The sequence below is a fragment of the Dermacentor silvarum genome, chromosome 9, assembly GCF_013339745.2.
Source record: "Dermacentor silvarum isolate Dsil-2018 chromosome 9, BIME_Dsil_1.4, whole genome shotgun sequence".
Classification (NCBI taxonomy): Eukaryota; Metazoa; Arthropoda; class Arachnida; order Ixodida; family Ixodidae; genus Dermacentor; species Dermacentor silvarum.
This window is the reverse complement of record NC_051162.1, coordinates 145,904,606-145,923,677: the sequence shown is the minus strand read 5'-3', so window position 1 is coordinate 145,923,677 and position 19,072 is coordinate 145,904,606. Positions and strand designations below refer to the sequence as shown.

Genomic DNA, 19,072 nt, shown 5'->3' with positions numbered 1-19,072 from the left:
CACGCGCAATTATTGAAACTAGGCCCGGTGCATATCGGTATGGTGCCAGCTACGCCACGCGCAATCGACAATTGAGCTTCCCCGCAACGCACGAAGGACCCCGGTGCTGCCGACGCCTCGGCCACGCGCCGCTTCGGATCACCGTTCTCCGAGCACGAGATTCCCCTTTTTTTACCCCTCCCTCCCCCCCCCCCCCTCTCCCCTCCCCGATCCATCCTTAAATGTTAGTGTGTCAATGTGTCATGGTCACGCCGAAAGCCCCGTGCATTGCAAAACCCCTGCCACGCTGCTGACAGGACGTGTTCGTCGCGCAACTTCGTGCGCGCAGCAATGCGATCGAACGGTCGGGGATACCAGGCTCGCGATAGGACAATGACGAAGCGGCAGGTGCAGCGAGATAATTTCGAAACACTCTCGCTGGGCCTTAACATCGACATTCCGCGGCCCTCGCGCGGATGAAACGGGCGAAGGATGGAGTGGGAAGAAGCGAAGGGGAAAGAGAAAACGAGGGAGATGACATTTCGCGCAGCGCGCACAGCCGCGGTTCATTTCTATATATATTTTTTTCCCGGTTCCGTTCGCGGAGATGTCTCGTTTCATAAACGCTCGTGCGTCCAAACCAAGCTTCCCAAGAGAAGCCACGGCCTGAATCGGCCAGCCAGAAGCAGATAGCAACCGACGGTGCTATCAGCGCATCAACCGCGCATCTTCTCGGTGAACCTCCTCAGCGGAGCCGCATCCAACGTTCGAAGAGCTATGCCTCCACGGCTAGGCACATTTCAATTGCTGCAAATTAACGCGTTGCATGCGAGAAGTTGTGGCCGCGGCACGTCGCCGGCAGTCTACTTACTTTTGCAAGCATCTTCCAGCGCATCTTGGCCATGGAGGAGCCGAATTTTCCCTTTGCCGAGCTGGGCTTGTTGGATTTCTTTCGGATGTCCGCCGCCATCTTAGATCGGACACGGTTGCCCGACGCGCGACCTGCCTAATTTGTAAGCTGTCAAGCGCGAGTTTCAGTTTGCTCTGGCAACGCTTTAAGAAGCAGTTTCGTTTTCGGTTCTGGTTTCGCTTTTGAGCAGAGCCAGGCGCAGGTGGGAAACATCATCATATTAATTTCGTTCCTTTGTTGCACAGTATTCAGCGGGCCCCTTGAATGTTACTACTAATGATTTCTCACGCGCTATCGATTGCGTGATAGATACGGCCTTGGCATATAGTTCTTTTGTCTCAAAATTTCCAGAAATTGTGCGGACAAAAAGGCATCTGCAGAACATATAACTAGCTCCTTTTAGATGTTCATGAATTATTTATCGCAAGAGAAGAGTAGTGTGCTGCGTATCCCAAAATAATTTAGTGCAACAATACAATTCGTGAAGGACAAGAAAACGAATTGAAAGCATCCCTATATTTTGTGCTCCTTGCTTCTCCGCTTCTTCAAATGTTTCTTTGCTTTGTAAACAAAACAACCTAACAAACCTAAAATACCGCCACCCTAATTTATCAGTTTAAATATGTGGTTACGTGGACCTTTGGAAGTTTTGGGTGTCAATTAATTGTGTCAATAGTTTCACGAATTACAGCTTTCTCTATCTCTTGCGCCGGCAACTTTCATATGAGTCTGCTGACTTAGTTTCAACGTTGGTTGGTCCGAGGTGTGACTGAACCCATTTCCATTAAAGTCGTACTTAAGAAATACGCTTCCATCAAAGGAATTCTGACACACATATTTTCGAAGTTGAAGGAACTCTATCCACGCTCCTCGCAAGTAAATGTATCACACTTAGCAATTAGTATGTCTGAGAAATTCTAAATTATAATTCAATTATACTGGAATTTGATACTGAAGTAGGTTTCTAAAGGGGGCCACTCGTCGTCGTCATTATCGTGACGGCATATGGCACGGATAAAAATTTACTGACATCGCGTCGATGGCTTAGCACAATTGTGTGGATAACAAAAATAAATAAACAAACAACATTACTGTAACTATTTCATTTGGCAGCGCTTGTGTGTAGCAGCCACTGCGATCACAGCAACGGGGCAGACACATGCATCGCTGTGTACCGAAACCAACACTTGTTAGTAGAAACAAATATTAGCGCACAATATATAGCATGTGCTAGCACTTGTCGTTATCTTTTCTAAGCTTGAGACCTCCATTTAACTAAGAAAGAGAAACGACATGTCGAAAAAAAAAAATCGAGAATCGTGACTCTAGTGGAAACTCTGCTTCTCTAAGTTCCGCTACGGTGAGGAGCAGTTATAAATGAACTCCCGACTCCTCGATACGTTGAGGGACTCCCGCGTGATCTTGAGAAGAACCCCCGATGCTCTGGGAAAATTGGGAGAATTCCAATGCCACTTGGAGAACTCCTGGAGACACCTGGGGGCTATTCTGTAAGTGTCCACCAAGCGGACTGTCCATTTCAGCGCGCGCTGAATGGATAGAGCTTGAGAGTCGGCGGTGCACGATAGGCGCCTGCCCTAGTGGCTTCGAGCTCTATATACCCAGTAAGTGCGCGCTGAAATGGGCAGTCCACTTGGTGGACACCTACAGTATAGCCCCCCCCCCCCCCCCCCCCCTCTGGACAACGCTAAGACAATCCACTTACACAAACTGAGGATGAACACAGCTTGCATGCCGAAAAAGACACTGGAGAGCAGAACACGCGAAGACACGATCGATTAGCGGGACCTGCGTGAGGTGCCCTTTACCGACTGCTTTACAATTTGCTTCTGGCGCATTCTTTCACGCCGTTGGCTTCACGAACCAAATGATCTCGTCGATTCCTGCACCCGCCGCTCAACAAAACTTACAAGGCAAAGATAATCGCGGTAACCAATCTTCCGGTTGGCGTATATTATAAGGAGTATACTTATTCCCCCACAAATTCCTCGTCAACCCGTGCTCGCGATTGTAGTATATGTAAAGGAATCACGTACCTTGGAAGCACTGGCCGAGCTTATGGGTGACCGCTACACATAGCTGACAAACCAGTGGCGCACCGACGGAGGGGTTCATGAGTTACCGCAAGCAGGCCCAAGGATCATAACATGGCGCCAGCTATTGCTTCACATTATAGGCGCAACTGAATTTTTTTTTTATGAGAAGCTGCATCATTCTAAATGATTGTTTTAAGCTAGTATCGGGTGCGAACGATAGCGCTGCGTCAACAGCTCTATACCAAACATATATACACAGTGACACCGACGAAACATTTTTAATCTTGTGAAAAGGGTCCCAAGTTTCACCATTGAAGCTGTAGGCTACAAGGCACAAACTTTCTGTCCCTTTATTTACACATTTAGCTCTGCGCGAAAAATCAGCCTTCGCTGGCGAAAGAAGCACGTCCAGGATTTAGTTCGAACTTGTCCCTCTGACATACAGAAGGAAAATCTCCGGACTGCCAGTCTATAATGCCGTAGCATAGAGACTGCATTCGGGTAAGTAGGTCTTGGTAGAACGCACGCGCCTGCTGCCTTGTCTGGTAGAGAATACCCGTTCTGCCCGCGCAAGTGTACGTATTATATCGGTAGGCCCTCGTTTTCCAGGACTGGCTCCACAAGGAGCAAGCCTTCGCGACGTCGTCGAAGTGTTGACCTTTCATCTCCGCGATGGCTTGAACCTTGCTTGGATCACACTCTTCGCTGGTAGAAACCAAGAGAGGTCGTTTGAAGAAGAGATGACAAACGTAAATCCCATTTCCCACGTCTTCCTTGTGCGTTGGAATGCTTACGTCAGTAGGCGAAGGCCATAGAGTCGTGTTACCCAGCATCTTGACTTCATGGTAAAGAAGCAAGCTGTAAGGTGCAAGCAGTACTTCGTTGAGCGCCCTGAGATTCTCGCCGTAAGCACCGTGATGGCCGGATTCGTACGGCAGCAGTAACTTGAGTGTGTAGCCGTGCTGCCGTAGCGCTTCAGACAGGCCTCGAATAACGCTCACTGCGCTCTTGTTGCTGTGCTGAGGAACGTCCTGCAAGAGTAGCGCGACGCCATTAAAGTCATAAGTCATTAAAGAACGCAGGACACTTCGAAGGAACAACGAGTGACTGCTGCTTTTCGCGTCCACCAGTCTTGAAAACACTGCCTCAGTGCCTCGCACTCCCATGATCTTCTTTCCTGTACTCTTTCCGTGACATTGCGTCGAATGTCGAAGTAACGTTCCGGCGTTTTGAGAACCGATCTTGAAAGGCAGCGCTTGTACTGTGAGATCGTGGTTGACAGCGGAACAGCAAACAACAGCTGACTCACAGCAGGGAGCAGGCGATGAAAGGAACCCGAGATTGTTGTCACGGGCACGGACATACGACTCCGCGGAACCACTTGCAAGGCAGACGCTCCACATGGTCGGTGGCAGATAAGGTGGCGCGTGCTCTACGTCGTTGAATACCTGCAAGCCTGGCCCGATGGTGGGCGGCAACATCAGCGTGGTGTTTCCGACGTGGGGAACCCTGGTTCTTTCCGGAACCTTGAAGGGCACGAACTGCAGGCCGAGCTCGTCGGTTTCATCTTCCACGGTCGAATCCAGCATTTCTCTCTGCTCGCGCAGGGCTTCGCAGAGCACGACGAACATCAGAAGCGTGATTGCGCCCAGCGCAAGCGCGAGAACGGCTAGGACGGGCACGCTGCACGGTACGTCCCACTCCTCGGTGTCCTTGGGAGGCTGGCGCAGAAGCCACGTGATTCGGTTGCCCGTACTGGGTCGGCTCCTGAAGCCCTGCTCGTCTGGGGCCACGAAAATGGGGTCCACGTCCGGCTCGTCCGTGGGAAGCATTTCCACCGCAGGCGCCGCATACAGCGCCTGCAAGGTTTCTTCTCCCGTCGGTGACGGCATGGCGCCTCGGTAGAAGTACGCCTCGTACCGTGGGTCCCAGTATAAAGAAAGTTCTGGCTCGGTTTCATTCATCGACGTGTAGTCGGTGGACATCTCGCTTGCTGTTCTTCTTCTTTCTCGACTTCAAGCAAAATGACAGACCTAAGCTGAACAGTATGGCCGCAGTCACAGGGCTGAAATTGCAATGCACTTCACAAGTTTGTAGAAGCTACCAGCAGGTTACGTTGCTAGGAGTGCTGTCTTCCCCAGCTATTTTCGTCATATGTTGATCAGGTAAGAACCGTTGCAGTGGAAAACAAGATTAGGCTTACTAGGCGCCGGGCCACAATACATTAATCTAGGGCTGTACATTATTTATTTATTCTTATAGCCTAATTATCAACGTACAAAAATATTAGTAAGATACAGCAGCATAATTATCTACAACAGGGTAAGTAAATATGGAGGAAAGTGCAGAAAGAAAGAAATAATAACAAAATTAGGAAAAACTTCTACTCGTGAAGAAGAACATAATGATCAATGGCAAATACAACGTCCTTTGCTAGCCTATATTAGAATTATATATTGCCAAAAGAAGTGGCGAATGACGCTACAGGTTAGTGCTGGCAAAAAAGGGTAGTAGGAGGTGATCTAAAATACAATGAGCTGCATTGATATGATATTCGTGGAAGAGGGATTCACTTAAGATAAAGCGCGTGAAAATATGATTACATCGTTATTAGTCGGTGACTTCGAAGAGAGGGCAATGCAAGTGATTCCTTGAGATCGTCTACACTTGTGATTTCGCGAGTATGTCTTCGTAATGAATCTTGCTGATTTATTCTCAGTGCTTCAAGTTGATCGATAAGATACATTTGATGCGAGATCCGAATACTGCAAGCGTATTCTAACTTAGAACGAGGGACAAGCGTATGGTATGCTAACAGCAGAGTGCTTTAGTTTAGTAGAAGAGCTGGCCAAGTGTAAGTTGCGTTTAACAAAGCCGAGTGTTTCGGATGCCTTACTGGTTATGGTGATAACATTCCAGGATAAATAAGACAATAAGTGAACTCCGAGATATTTGATTGTGGATACTCTTTGAACTGCGATTCCCTGAATTGCGTAGTAGCTCGGTTCCGGGTTGTGTGCTCTTGTAAACGGAATGACCGTCATTTTATAAATTTTATTTTCCATTTTTCACTGGTGACACAAAAATTCCAGTTTATCGATGTCTACCTGTTATGAGTTCTTATCTTCAGTATTAGTAATTCTTGTGTAGATACAGTGGGCTGCGAGTAATCTGACAGTGGAAAATAAAGTGTTTACTATGTTGCTAATACATATTAGAAATACGATCGGACCGAGCACTGAACCCTGCGGTAGTCTGGATTTCACATGCGAAAAATAATATTCTGCAAAGGTGTGCCATTGTGTTGCCCCCTTGACGAAACTGCAATTTAACTGCATAAACCATTTTATAGTTTTAGTACGAGCGACGTATAATTCCACGTTGAATAATTCTTCTTCCTTTCTCATCTTTTAGAGCCATGTTTTTAGCAGACGCTGTGATTTTGAATGACGGTGATGATGACGACCTACACCCACCAAGGGTCACCCACCAAGGGTCAAGAATCGAGTGGCGCAGGCAAAGACGCCATTAATCGAATAGACTTTGAAAAATTCATAAACGAATAAAGAAAATCCGGAAAAGAAATTGCGCAGAAACGGTCGACCATGACTGTCAATGTAGGCGAACGTATTCGAACGTTTCTTGAAAGCTATTCACTTTGTTAAAGGAACAATGTGCTTGAAGGCGCGTGCTCGTTGCAGTGAGAATACACCGGTAGCGTTTGTCGTTTCATTGCGTCATTCCGTAAAGAACAGAGCAGTTAACACAGGCGCACCTCTGTAGCATGCACTGCTGGAACCCTCTCCTGCAGCAGTCATAAAAGGCGGCGTGGGGATGAGTAAGGGTTTCAAGCCCAAGCGTTTCACCGCAGCGTGCAAACCTTAAGACGGCCCGACGCTCTCGCATGACAGCACGTGCAGACAGGCCCGGACTTTTTTGGTTACAGGCCCAACTATGTTAGCCTTAACCGACGATGCTATACGAAGACGCGTTTACACCAAGAGCCGAGGTCCACCTTCACATTGTCGCCCATTGCCCATTTTCACAACCTCCACAACAGCCCTCGATATGTTCATCGAGGTTTGACGGAATACTTATTTTACCTTCGCGAATGTCATCGTATCTAGAATTCATAAGCTTATGAAGACTAATTTCGAATTTAAGGTTTTTTAAAATGCATTTATATGGTTACCCAACGAGAAAACTGTCCGAGTGTCTGTCTTACGTCGATCGTCTTACGTCCTTCGCGTAAGACGATCGCTTACAAGTTCGCCAGCTGTGGAAGAAGACGACGACGAACACGCGAGCAGTGGCACGAGCGCGTCACTGTGACCATGTGACGTGTGCAGTCAGGCACGCACTAGGCACACCTTTCGTAAGCCAGAACTGTGGAGCAGCCGTGGCTTCGGATCGGAACGTCATCAGCGCACCTGGCGCCCCCACCTGCTGTAGTTTGCTTGCCTCATCAGTTCACGTTGCTCCGCCTATCACAGCAGTTAGTGTCGCCGCAGCGCTGTCGCGTTTACCGTAACGGCGCCAAGACGACCGCAGCCGCTGAGCAGTGCTAACATCACCAGCAGTGTTCAGTGTGAGCACTCAACACCACGTCGTTACCATATATGTCGTTACTACGAAATGTTTACGCATCATTCCCTGAGGAGATTCTGCTTAAATTTTTGAAAATTATGAAATACTTTTACGAGCACGGGGAAGAGGTTTATTTAGGCCTTGAACAGCAGGATACGAACAGCAGGAATAGCCGCTGCACAGTCGTTGTACTCCCTGTCTCTTTCCGATCTGCACGTCCCTCTTACGCACTTGGGCGCAACAATACATTTACTGTTGGCGTTCAGCGACCAGGCTTGGTTTCGCGAGAGCACGCGCACTTTGCATCGGGGCCCTTTGTATCAACGACTAAAGCCTAATCCCCAACCGCCGACCATGTAAACGAGCGTAAGAGTCAGACAGATGTTCGCTTTCATAGAGAATGTGATTGAGCATTCAGACACGAATGATATAATTTCTGTGTTTTCTTTGAAGGGAACAAGAGAGAGAGAGAGAGAGAGAGAGAGAGAGAGAGAGAAAACATTTATTGTTCATGAGGTGGGGCGAGTTCCTCTAGGGTGGAGCCCTTAGTTTAGGGCACCATTGGCTCGCGCCATGCACTCCGCGTGCCCGCTGGATCAGTCGTCGCTGCTCTTGCAGGTCTGAGCTGGTCAGCGCAGTCTCCCAGGAGGAACGCGAAGGTGAAGGAATAGGGTTCCCTTCAGAATGAGGCAAATAAATAAACAACGAAAATGAGAGTAACGTTAACAATTTAGTCGGCAGGGTCGCACAAATCAAGTTTTCCATGGGGTTGCATGCCTTCCTGTGCGTGTGCCCCAAAGTGGAGGTCTTCTGAAAGGTAACAGCGCAGGAACATTCTAGGAAAAGCCAAGGCTTACGCAGTGAAATTTCCAACGCACTCCATCTCAGGAAGGTGAAGCGCCGACAGGTCTGCAAAAAATGATAAATTGGTTCAATTTTGTTTCAAGACAGACACAGGAAAGAGGGCGCCAGACCTGATCTGTGCGTATAAAGATTTAGCTGTGAAATGCGACAGCGCAGCCTCATGAGCCAGGTGAGTGAGTGGCGTCACCTCCATCTGTCAAGTTTTACAGAACTTTATGTTCCAAGAGTTGATGCTTTGGAAGGAATGCCAGATTGTTTTTGTCCGTAAAAAAATATCTGCGCAACCCGGCTGTACTCAGTGGTCGGAAGTAGAGAAACCACAACAACAGGATCTCTTTTGCAGGGCTGTGATATCCTTCACCTTTCTTACGCCTTTTCGTAATTGTAAACGTCAAGCCTGCGCCTAAGTTTTTGTGAAAAGACAGAACATGAAGATGATGCCCTTCTTGTTCGAAAGGTAGCATTCACGACTAAACTACGTTTAGCTATTTGCCGTATTATTTGGGCATTCTTTTTCTCTGATCCTTCCGTCAGACCGTTCAGGCAGCCCAGCTTTTCTGAATAAATGTCTGCTCCGCCCTTGATCTTTGCGGAGACATCTAAGACCCTTACTAGGCTTTTCTTTTCTTTTTTTTTAACCAGAAGCAGCGCTCAACGATGTGTTTAAGGTAGTGTGATGTCGTCCTCTTCAAGATGCCGTCGGCACCGGGTTAGTACGAGACTTTGTTGTTCCTTGAACACTGAAAATAGCGTTTTGTTCAGTTAGAAGGCAAATTAGTTCCTACGACATCATTTTATTTAGGGGTGTGCGTACATTGGAAATTTGGAATATGAATTGAATATACACTTTCCCTATATATATATATATATATATATATATATATATATATAATAAAGTAGTATAGTAAGTAAATAAACGATAAAAATAGAAAATGAAAGTGGATTAAAACACAACTAACCGCAGGTTGGATACGAGCCCACGTCTTCACATTACGCGTGCGATGCTCTTACCAACTGAGCTGCCATGGTGCCGTCTTCCCATCCACTTGCTGGGGCATTTATGTATGTCTGCTAGAATTAACCCTGGAAGTGTTAGACAGCGCCACCACTCCCAGCCACGGCATTGGATGTAAAAAACCCTATCTACCGCAGGCGTCATGTAGTTCGCGAACTTATTTCTTAAAATTAATTGCATCACATATTCTATTTAGCTTTGTATTTTCATCGAAAGAACTCCACGCAACATTTATTTAAAAGTTTTTATTAGTTTGTTTAAAAAATCTGAAAATATTTGATATTCGATGGGATATTCGGAGATCGTTTTTCTCTCTTATGCGTCTACGACTCGATTCGAAGAAGTTCAATATTAAAACAACGCGAGATTTAAGGAAACATCGGCATTCTAGCTGTTCGAAAACGTCTCAGTTTCGCCAGAAAGGCGAAGCATGTACAGCGATAGCAAAGTGTTAAATTCATATGCAAAGAAAGGCTCGCATATTTATGGGTGCTATAAATTGAGAGTAAACATTCGCTCACTGATTGAACTAGCGGGGTGTAACGTGCCTAAAGACAGGTATGAACAGAGTTACAGAGTTCATTCAATGCCCGCAAGCACTCACGGTAAAAATGCTGGTGTGATTAGGAGAGCCAGCAACGGGGAGCGCGCGGGCTTGTCCAAATGCGGAATGCTTCTTTTGCTATCTAAAAAAAAATGCATGACAGCCCTGAAGAAGTCAAGCAGTATCACAGCACGAGGTCCTGCTAAGATTACAGACAAGCAATTACAACAGCTCACAGAGCCCCGTCTAATTCCAGTTCTAGCCATGATTCACGAAGCATGGGAGGATGGACATAACCACGAAGTGGAAGCACTCCCACGTAATACCACTTCCAAATCTACGAGTGCAAGTAACCCCCATCCCATTTACTTAAAGGGACACTAAATGAAAATACCAAGGTGAGCTAGATGGGTCGATTATTCGCTTAAAGCTGATCATCGTTTTCTTTTTTTTAGGGGGGGGGAAGGCAAAAATTACAATCTAAATTCCCGCTGCTGCTTGTAATCTCATTTCGAATCGCCCGTGCCAAAACGGACGAGTTGACGCAGTCCCAATGTCACCTCCATCTTATTCGCTTGCTATGAATCGGCCAGTGGTGACGTTTCCACGTTAGATGGGAGGTACCATAATGCACAATAGATGGTGCCTTTCTGACTTTTTCATTTTCATTTTCTCGCTTACAAAAGCTTTGTTATCGCTATGGATGATGAACTTGTCATTACGGAAGTCTAAACTTTTCAATATAGCGTGACCTAATATTATCCTTTAATGTTCCTTTTACATCAGTAATCAGCAATACCATGTAACGAGTGGTTAACAAGTGCCTGCCATGGATGTTGGAGAATGCGGAACGCTATGATTTGACTCAAATTAACTTTAAACCACATATGTCTACACAGGACATGCTCCGACACCTGCACTCGAATATACTAAAGAACACCTCACAATATTGGCCGAGTACTATAGTAGGTATTAACGTAAAGGTGCTCTTTCACAGTATACTTCGAGAGCTAGCAGAGCTTCCCGCCGGCAGGAAGCTCTACAACCATGTTCGAAGTTTTCTGCAACACCGGACTTTTGGTTTAATAATAAGCTCATTTACTGGTCAGTTACGTTCAAATGAAGTACGAGTGCTGCACGAAACTGTTATTTCCCAAACGCTGTTTAATATAGCAATGCTCCCAATTGCCTATCTTTTAAGCAAAATACAGCCCACGTCTGTGAGAATCTACAATATGGTCTAACACGTGAGATATCTCACTGCTTCACCAGCAACCCCAGCGACGAAGCCTAGACGTTATCACACATTTTGTTGACAAACAGCGCTTGCTCACGCGCTTGCTCACGCCAGCGTTTCGACAGCGAGTGAGCGCGGTCATCAAGTGTGATGCGTTCATGTTTGCTTGTGCGCGCTGACTCCATGCTTGTTAATTCACTTAGTAAAAAGCGAATGTTTCCAAGTTTACACGGCCGATAAAACTACTATTCTTACTTCGTATAGCTGTCTACTAATTTGCTATCGCAATGAACGCTTCGCCTTTCTGGCGAAACTGCGACTTTTTATAAGCCCGTTAGATGGTACTTTCGTTCAAAGCACATACAGGTAATCCTTTGGAACAGAATATACCCACAAATATATCCGTCGAGGCATCTAGCCAGCCACCATTGCCCAACCCGGGAGGGGGGAGGGGCTAGGCATATAAGGCTTCGCTTTAACCCTAAATGGTTCGACATAAAGTAGTTCACTGTATCTAATTTAATCGTTCTGAAATTTCCTGCGGAATATTCTCTCCACGGCGCCTTACGCACAAACTACTTGCCATCAATTTGCCAGGAGCGGTATATAGTAGCGATTTCATCTGCTCGATTTTATATCCCTCTAATCATCCACCGTTCACAGCCACCTGACGCCACTTGATAAAGCGGGCGGAACGCCGCTCTGACCACTCTGGATGCGCGAGAAGTAATGACATTGGCATAGAATCATTGTATTATCCGGGCCCGTGATGACGCACGTCCTAAGTGGCTGAGAGGGACGATGTGGGCTTGTTGGTTGCTCATCTAAGGGAGAGCGAGTTGCATCGCAGAGAAGGCACGCGGACAATAAAAAGTTGCACGGAACACAAGCTTGCCAGTGCTAGTTTCAACAGCAGTATTTATTTTCAAAACCAAGTCATACTATATACTTCTCACGTACGGCAATACAGGATCACGGGGAATCAGCGAGTTCTAGAAAAAATAAAGAAAGTGGCTCTCCTCGTTGTGTTATCTTAAGCGCTCGTTAATTGAGATGCGCGAAAAAGAAGAACCACGTTAAGATCATCAGAAAGCATCTAGAAAAAGCGAAAATAGTTGTGATTTAGATTTTAGCGTTACAACGCGCAAAGTTCACGTTCCTTTCAGAATAGTTGTATCTGAGAAGGGCGCATGGCAGAAGCAAATGGACGTGTACCTAACCGAGAAGCTTAAAGTACTTTGGATTCCGGCAGACCCGTTCTTAGTAAAAAGTTGTGACTAGATTTTAAATAATAGTGAACGATCACGCCGACGAGGGGCTGAAGTTCTTCTCGTTAACGTCAACGACTTGAGTTATTTTCTCCCTCACTCTAACGAGCTAAAAGTCAAAGTAATGTAGATGAGTTCAATGTGCTCAAGTTTTCTGATGAAGCTGGTATTTTCACAGGCGTTCTAGCTCATAGAACTGTCGAACTTTTACATATCCTCAACTTTAATCGTATGGAACAATATCGCATTCCTGTAAAGGCCATGGTAAAGGGGTGTTTGCATTGGCTCCTGCCTAGCTCCTATGTAAATCAATAGATCTTTAGCTAAGCTAGAGAGAGGCTTTTTGGAGCGTCTTGAGGGATGAAATGTGCAAAAAGCTTTTAAATACGTGGATGATTTTATAGTGTTTACAGCCTACATGTTTTTATGTTTTTGAAAGGGGTGTGATGGAGTTTTCTAGATTTGTCGTGGTAGTTTTCGTCCCATTGAAGTGAAGGCCGAATGGCCAGTAGATGGAATCATCAGATTCTTTGAGGTGAAGTTCATCTGCTGTGACAACTTTGCTGCGCTTGTAGTATGACCTTAGGACAAGCAAGGCATTTGTTCTATTCAATTCGAGTCATTCTAAACTAATGAAGAGAAGCACAAAGAATAAGTTCTTCAAGAATTCATCAAGGAAGTAATGTCCGCACTTAATGAACGAAAGTTCTCAGCAATAGGCGCCGCGTTTAAAGGAAGCGGGGCATTCAACCAACGTATTGGTGCAGAGATCTGAAGTCTCAAATCACACCATTTTGTATAAGAAAAAAGAATCATTGCCGTGATTACATCCACCATCATCCGCACAGTCTTTAGGAAGTAGAACTCCATGATAACATAAGCTAGGGCTGTTCTTTAGCGCCAAATAACCACGACGCCTTTGTAAGAAGGCAGATATGGCAAGAGGGGAAAAACAGAATGTGCTAAACAGCATAGAAAATATTTTGTAGACTGCAGAACATTTGTGATTGACCACCTCTCGTGTTACAGCGGGAAAAGCTCTTGGCCAAACCAGCAGATGCAATAACCAGTGGTTAAGAGAACACAACAAGGCGAACAAATTTCCATCTGATGCGTTTCTCGCACTTGATTTTCGGATATGTGGGTACCACCCAGTGTTAGACAGTACTGCTATTTTCGGAATATATGAGGACGTGGTTAGACGCTTAACCGTAGAGGCTGAGCATAGTGACGCTCTTGATGAATCGTGCATAGACAAGCCTAGGCGTTGTCATTTAAACAGCTAGGTTTCCTGCGCAAGCTAAACCATTATGGCAGCAATATTATTCAGTAATGCTGTTTTCTGGCTAGGTTCTCTTTTTTTTTTCGACGTGAAACGTCTTTCATTTCGATCAGATTAGGGGGTCGCTTGCTATAACCGGATGCCACGGAAATATGTTTTATTGTTATGGCTTATACCTTTGCAACCGTATTACTCACGCACATTACATTGATATCGCTGTGTATGGGAAAGAAGCCTGTACTCAATCACATATGGGTCTTGCACACAGATGGCACCCTTGTCGCGACATGCATGACGCAATCGAACTAACTTTAGTAAGGCTGTGAGATTCGATCTTTGAATCGAATAGTAACAATGCTTAAATACAAATATTTTTCGAATAGTTTTCGAATATTTCAAATTGCCAACTGTGCCCAATTAAACATTAAAATCGTGCAACAGTACGGTAAGTTTCCTCCCCAAGGGAGGAAATAAAACATGACATAGAACATGAAAGCTTAAGTAGAGGAGCTGGCTACATCGCTTATAGCACTTAGGAAGCCATACTTTACCGGCTACAAGCGATCATTCGCACTCACCGAAAAGTTCTGCGCATGCGAAAAACTGCTTTTCTGTTCCTAATGCTCTATTTGTGGGGCCATTGTCGAATGCGTTTTTTCGCTAGTGTGGGAACGGACCACATGTGTGCTAAAATTTTGCCGAAGCCGCTGTTTGAAGGTGGCCCCGTCCGGGAAATAAATCTCGTGGTCGAATAACCAGGTCTTCGCTACGTCCTTCAGATAGAAGGAGACGTGATGGAGCGTGAAGAGACTGTCGCAGCAGCACTGACTCAGTCGTAGTCATCCAGCCATTCCTCCGCAGTGTACATCGCATTGTTTTGATCCCACTATTCATATACCCACGGGCGATATGTAGGATCTCGGTGCATGATGATCGTTGGCGAGGCAAAGGCTCGAGCTCTCGGTGTCGAGTCGACGGCAGAGGTAGAATTACCGGTTCGCCCTTGTTGCGACGTGCCGGCGGACGTAATGGGTGCAACCGGCGACCTTAACGAAGCTCCAGGGGGCAGGCTGGGTGGGCAGAGGGCGGAGTACTAAGAAGGGCCTCCACCACGTGTGACGTGGCAGTTAGGGCTAACCTTCCACTGAGCTCGAAAGTTACAGCGAATGACCTCAAGGCTCATTGGACGCTGATGGTGCGTCTACACAGGCGATAAATAAGAAAGGCACGCGTATGATGATGATATTATACAGGTGAACAACAAGGGCATAATAAATGCACATACTTTTAATAAACAACGCTTCACAGCGCGTTATGTAATGATAGAAACTTGGAAGGGTTTGGGTGCGAGCTCGTTGGTACTGATCACACATATTTAAAACAGCGCCAAAAAATTCCCACCTCTTGTGGCTGCCCTTACATAGGGCAAACGGGACGTTGTATTAATGATCGTTTGCGTGAGCATGCGTACTGTGTCTAGATTAAGACTGGCAGTAATCTTGCTGTTCATTGTGCAAAGAGTGGGTGTTCACCACTCCTAGATAACACACGTGTGTTAAGAAGGTACAGCAATCAGATGGCCAGGGAAATTTTTGAGGCCTTTTCTATGTGTCAATTAAGAGCCACCTGTTTAAGTGCCCCATCTATAGCTCTCTGCGATAAGGAACTTAAGTTCCTCAGGAGTTAATCACGTTGGCCTGTGCCCACCATCTGTATTGTTAAATTTGTATTTTTAGTGTTTTTGACGCATGCGCAGCGGGGGTTGACTGACGATGACTCGCCCTCCCTTTCACCTTTTTTGTTCTCTTTCTGCCTGTTGCGAATTGTATATATTTGCGCAGGCTTCAATAAAGGTGTTGTTGGCCGTCAGCGCTCGTCCTGTGTTCTTTCTTGTCCTGTGTTTTTTGGCGCTGTTTTGAATATGTATAGAAACATGCTAACGTTAAATTTACTAGATTGTGAGCATCGTTTTATATTAATTGTGAAAACGTTTGTTAATTACTTGAAAACTTTTCGAAAAGTATTCGACATGTGATTCGATTGGGCACTATTCAATTCACATTGGATTCCCTTTCATTATTGCACATTGATATATAATGTCTATTGGTGTTTTGTGGCTAAAGCGCCCTTAGGCGTTGATGCACCCACGCTGACGCCTGGTGGCACGTCTCCTCCATCACGACTACCAACGTCGATGACCATGAGCAACCGTCGTGCATATGGAAGCTGCACTACGCTGCACACGCTAGCACAACGCGAAAGACGAAGCACGTAACTGACACACTAATACAACGCGCAAGACAAAGCACGTAACTGAATCGTCACCGAGTCAAATCAGCGCGTACAGCGCGTCGTAATTGCAGCCTCCGCGATCAACTTCAGAAACATTTTCAGAGCTAATTGCGGAGGCCACGCTCCGCTGTGCTGAGTACGGTGAACGCCACCTAAGTGGCGTTGGTAGTGCTTCTTGATGCCAGCGTCCCTTCGAATGCTGGCATCGAGGCGTCGTAGTGCTGAGACCACCGAAGCGTTCACTGTCGGTGCGCGTTAGTGTCATAATGCAGTACTTCTCTTTTCTGCTCGTAGGCGGCGGCACCACCCCGAGCAAGAGCGCGGGTACACGGAGGAGTGTTAGATATATAAGGCGCGTCTGTGTAGCTCTCTGCAAATGCGTTTGTGGCGCAATGGGTTAAACGTTACTATTTCCACTCCCCTAAAATTTAGCCTCTCGCTCAGCATTGTTACAGGCATAGCTTGGCAGTGCGTTTGTCAACCCGAGCGGTAGTGGTGGCGTTTGAGAGAGCTCACTTAACCTTAAAAGGTATAACCCACCAAACTGAAACCTGTGTTCATCAGGACTTATAAGGTTCACAAGCGTGCCCTTCGTTGCACAAGTTTGACGGTTGCTAAGCTATGGCGCCCCATTTCGGAGACAAATGGGACACCCACCGGACGTCCGGTTTCGGATATCCTATTATGGATGTCTTAAGGATATCACGCATTGACCTGTTTCGGATATCCCACCACGGATGTACCAAGATTATCCCGTATGAACCTTTCTCGGCATACGCGTGAATCTTCCCATTGAGTCTTCCCATTGAGACTTCGTCTTTCAGTTTCCCCAGTCAGTCAACAAACTTTATTAAGGTCCTGAGGAACTACTAAGTCGTAGTTGGGTAACCGTAACGTGTGCACAGAATGTATCTGTTCTTGATGAGTGGGCACTCTGCCCACTCGAGACATCATAATGAGTGAGAATTCTGCCCACTCATCATGATGTCTCGAGTTTGCTCGGCGGCGTGGTTAGCAGCATCCGCCCGCTGTAGCCGCTTGCGATTCTTCAAAATAAAATAAAATTTAATTAAGTTCAAATAATAATTTACATTTAAATTGCTTCAAAATTAAATATGTCCGTCACGTGAGACAGTGAATGGCTCATACCCCCTTAAGAAATGGCTGATACCACCGTAAACGCGGCCTGCCCATTACGACGACCGAAGAGAAATGAAATTCTACATTGGAATGATGAGTGGCAACGGAGCCAGCTGTGGAAGAACACGACGACGCTCGAGACATTGCTGATGATGATTGTTTCTGCGAACAGACACGGACGTTCAGGCTAGACATAAACAAGCTTCGCCTGTAAAAAGCAAACACAATGAATAAAAACAGCAAATTAGGAGAAGAAGAGTTTACATACAAGAAAACGCAAGGCAAGTAAAAAAGACAAAGAAGGAGAAATAGCAGTTGAACAATGTGTGAAACAATGAAACAGCAACGCAAAGCTCATAAAAGTGCTATGACGGTGAGTTATGACAGATATCTAGATTATAAAAATAGGCGTTATAAGAGTGAGTGAGTAAAAACTTTATTGAAAATAAATAAATAAAAGAAGGCACGCTGGTTGGGTGGGGCCCCTATTCAAGGGCTCCACTGGCACGAGCGGCTCGCTGGGCTTGGTCCAGAAGAGCCAATTGGCTCTCCCGGCCCTCGTCCGCAAGCCATGCCTCCCACTGCCTATTCCTCACGAGTGGATGTTTGAGTACTGTTGGGCTGTCTATGTGCGGAGGCCTCTTGGGACACTCCCATGTGATGTGTTTTAGTGTGGGTATTTCTGTGCCCCACGGGCACTCGTCAATGAACCTCGTGGGGTGTATTCTGTGTAGGTGGTGCAGGTTGGGGTATGTATTCGTCTGAATACGACGCTAGTCCCTCTCCTGTTGGCTGTTCAAATTCGAGCGAGGATGTCCAAAACGTCTCCGTTGCTGCCTTTGCTGTAAAAGGATGTCACTAGAATTCGGTGGAAGGTCGTCGCTGGGCCCTGCCGTTGCTCGGACATCCTCGAGCAATGCGGTCTGCCCTCGCGTTTCCTGCCAGTCCCACGTGTGCTGGACACCATAAGATAGTGTGGTGCCCTTCTAGTCGATTGCCCAAAATTCTGATTATTGACTGGGGTGCCATCCCATTTAGAAACAGGCGGCAAGCTGCTTGTGAGTCGGATAATATGACAGCCGAATTGGTTTGGCACTCGGCGTCCTGAATGGCCAAGGCGATGGCTGCAGCCTCTGCCACGCATGCCGATGAGGTTTTGAAGGATGCTGTTGTAACATTGTTCTGACACGTAGAGACTACGGTGAACGAGGCGTTATAAGAACTCAGTATTATCTGGATAGTTGAGTGTTGAGGCAGAACATGGAAAAGCCTATATTCCCTGGCGATGTTGCGTGGAATACTGCCAATTACGGCCACATAACTATAGCTATGCAAAACAAAGTGCATTCTAGAAAGTTGTTTTCAAAGGAAGCTTCTTAAACTCGAAGTCACTAACAAGCTGCCGAATTGTTCTTGTCAGGACACTATAACAAGTCACTGGGTGCTAGACAAACTAAACGTAGCGAAGAAATCGCCAAAGTGGCAACACTACAGCAAATAGATTGTCAAAGGGCCAGGTAATAAGAAAATATTGAATATATACGTTTTTAAAATACTAATGCCTTGTTTAGTATGGTCTTGACGACTCTTTGAAAGATTGCATGCAACCTTTAACTTATACCGTAAGATCACGCAGAGTCGAATATAAACCCACATATAAACGGGTACTTAAAGACTGCGGGCAATTCGAACTTTACTGCTAGCATTAAATTCAAATGCACTAAATGTTGAAAAACCATGACGTCAAATGTTTAAGGAACTATCTAAATGTCGCCAGAGCAATCGCCTTCAAGTTTTCGCAATGCAAATGCTCTTTTGAGGCGAGTGAGTCTAGAAGAATGATTGATGCAATGAGCTTTTCGAGTTACTTATATGCGGTGGGTAGGAAGGAGCTCGAAGA

General features: G+C 46.1%; 1 protein-coding gene across 1 annotated transcript in view; it reads right to left on the bottom strand.

Annotated features, from left to right (window-relative positions):
- The window catches only part of LOC119464494 (calmodulin-lysine N-methyltransferase-like), a 31,829-nt gene extending 30,856 nt beyond the window's left edge, over positions 1-973 (bottom strand). Inside the window, exon 1 of the mRNA XM_037725493.2 lies at positions 851-973. Within this exon, the coding sequence (XP_037581421.1) occupies positions 851-949 (99 nt within the window). The 5' untranslated portion in view covers positions 950-973. The remainder of the gene's footprint in view (positions 1-850) is intronic.
- Positions 974-19,072: the final 18,099 nt, after the last annotated feature.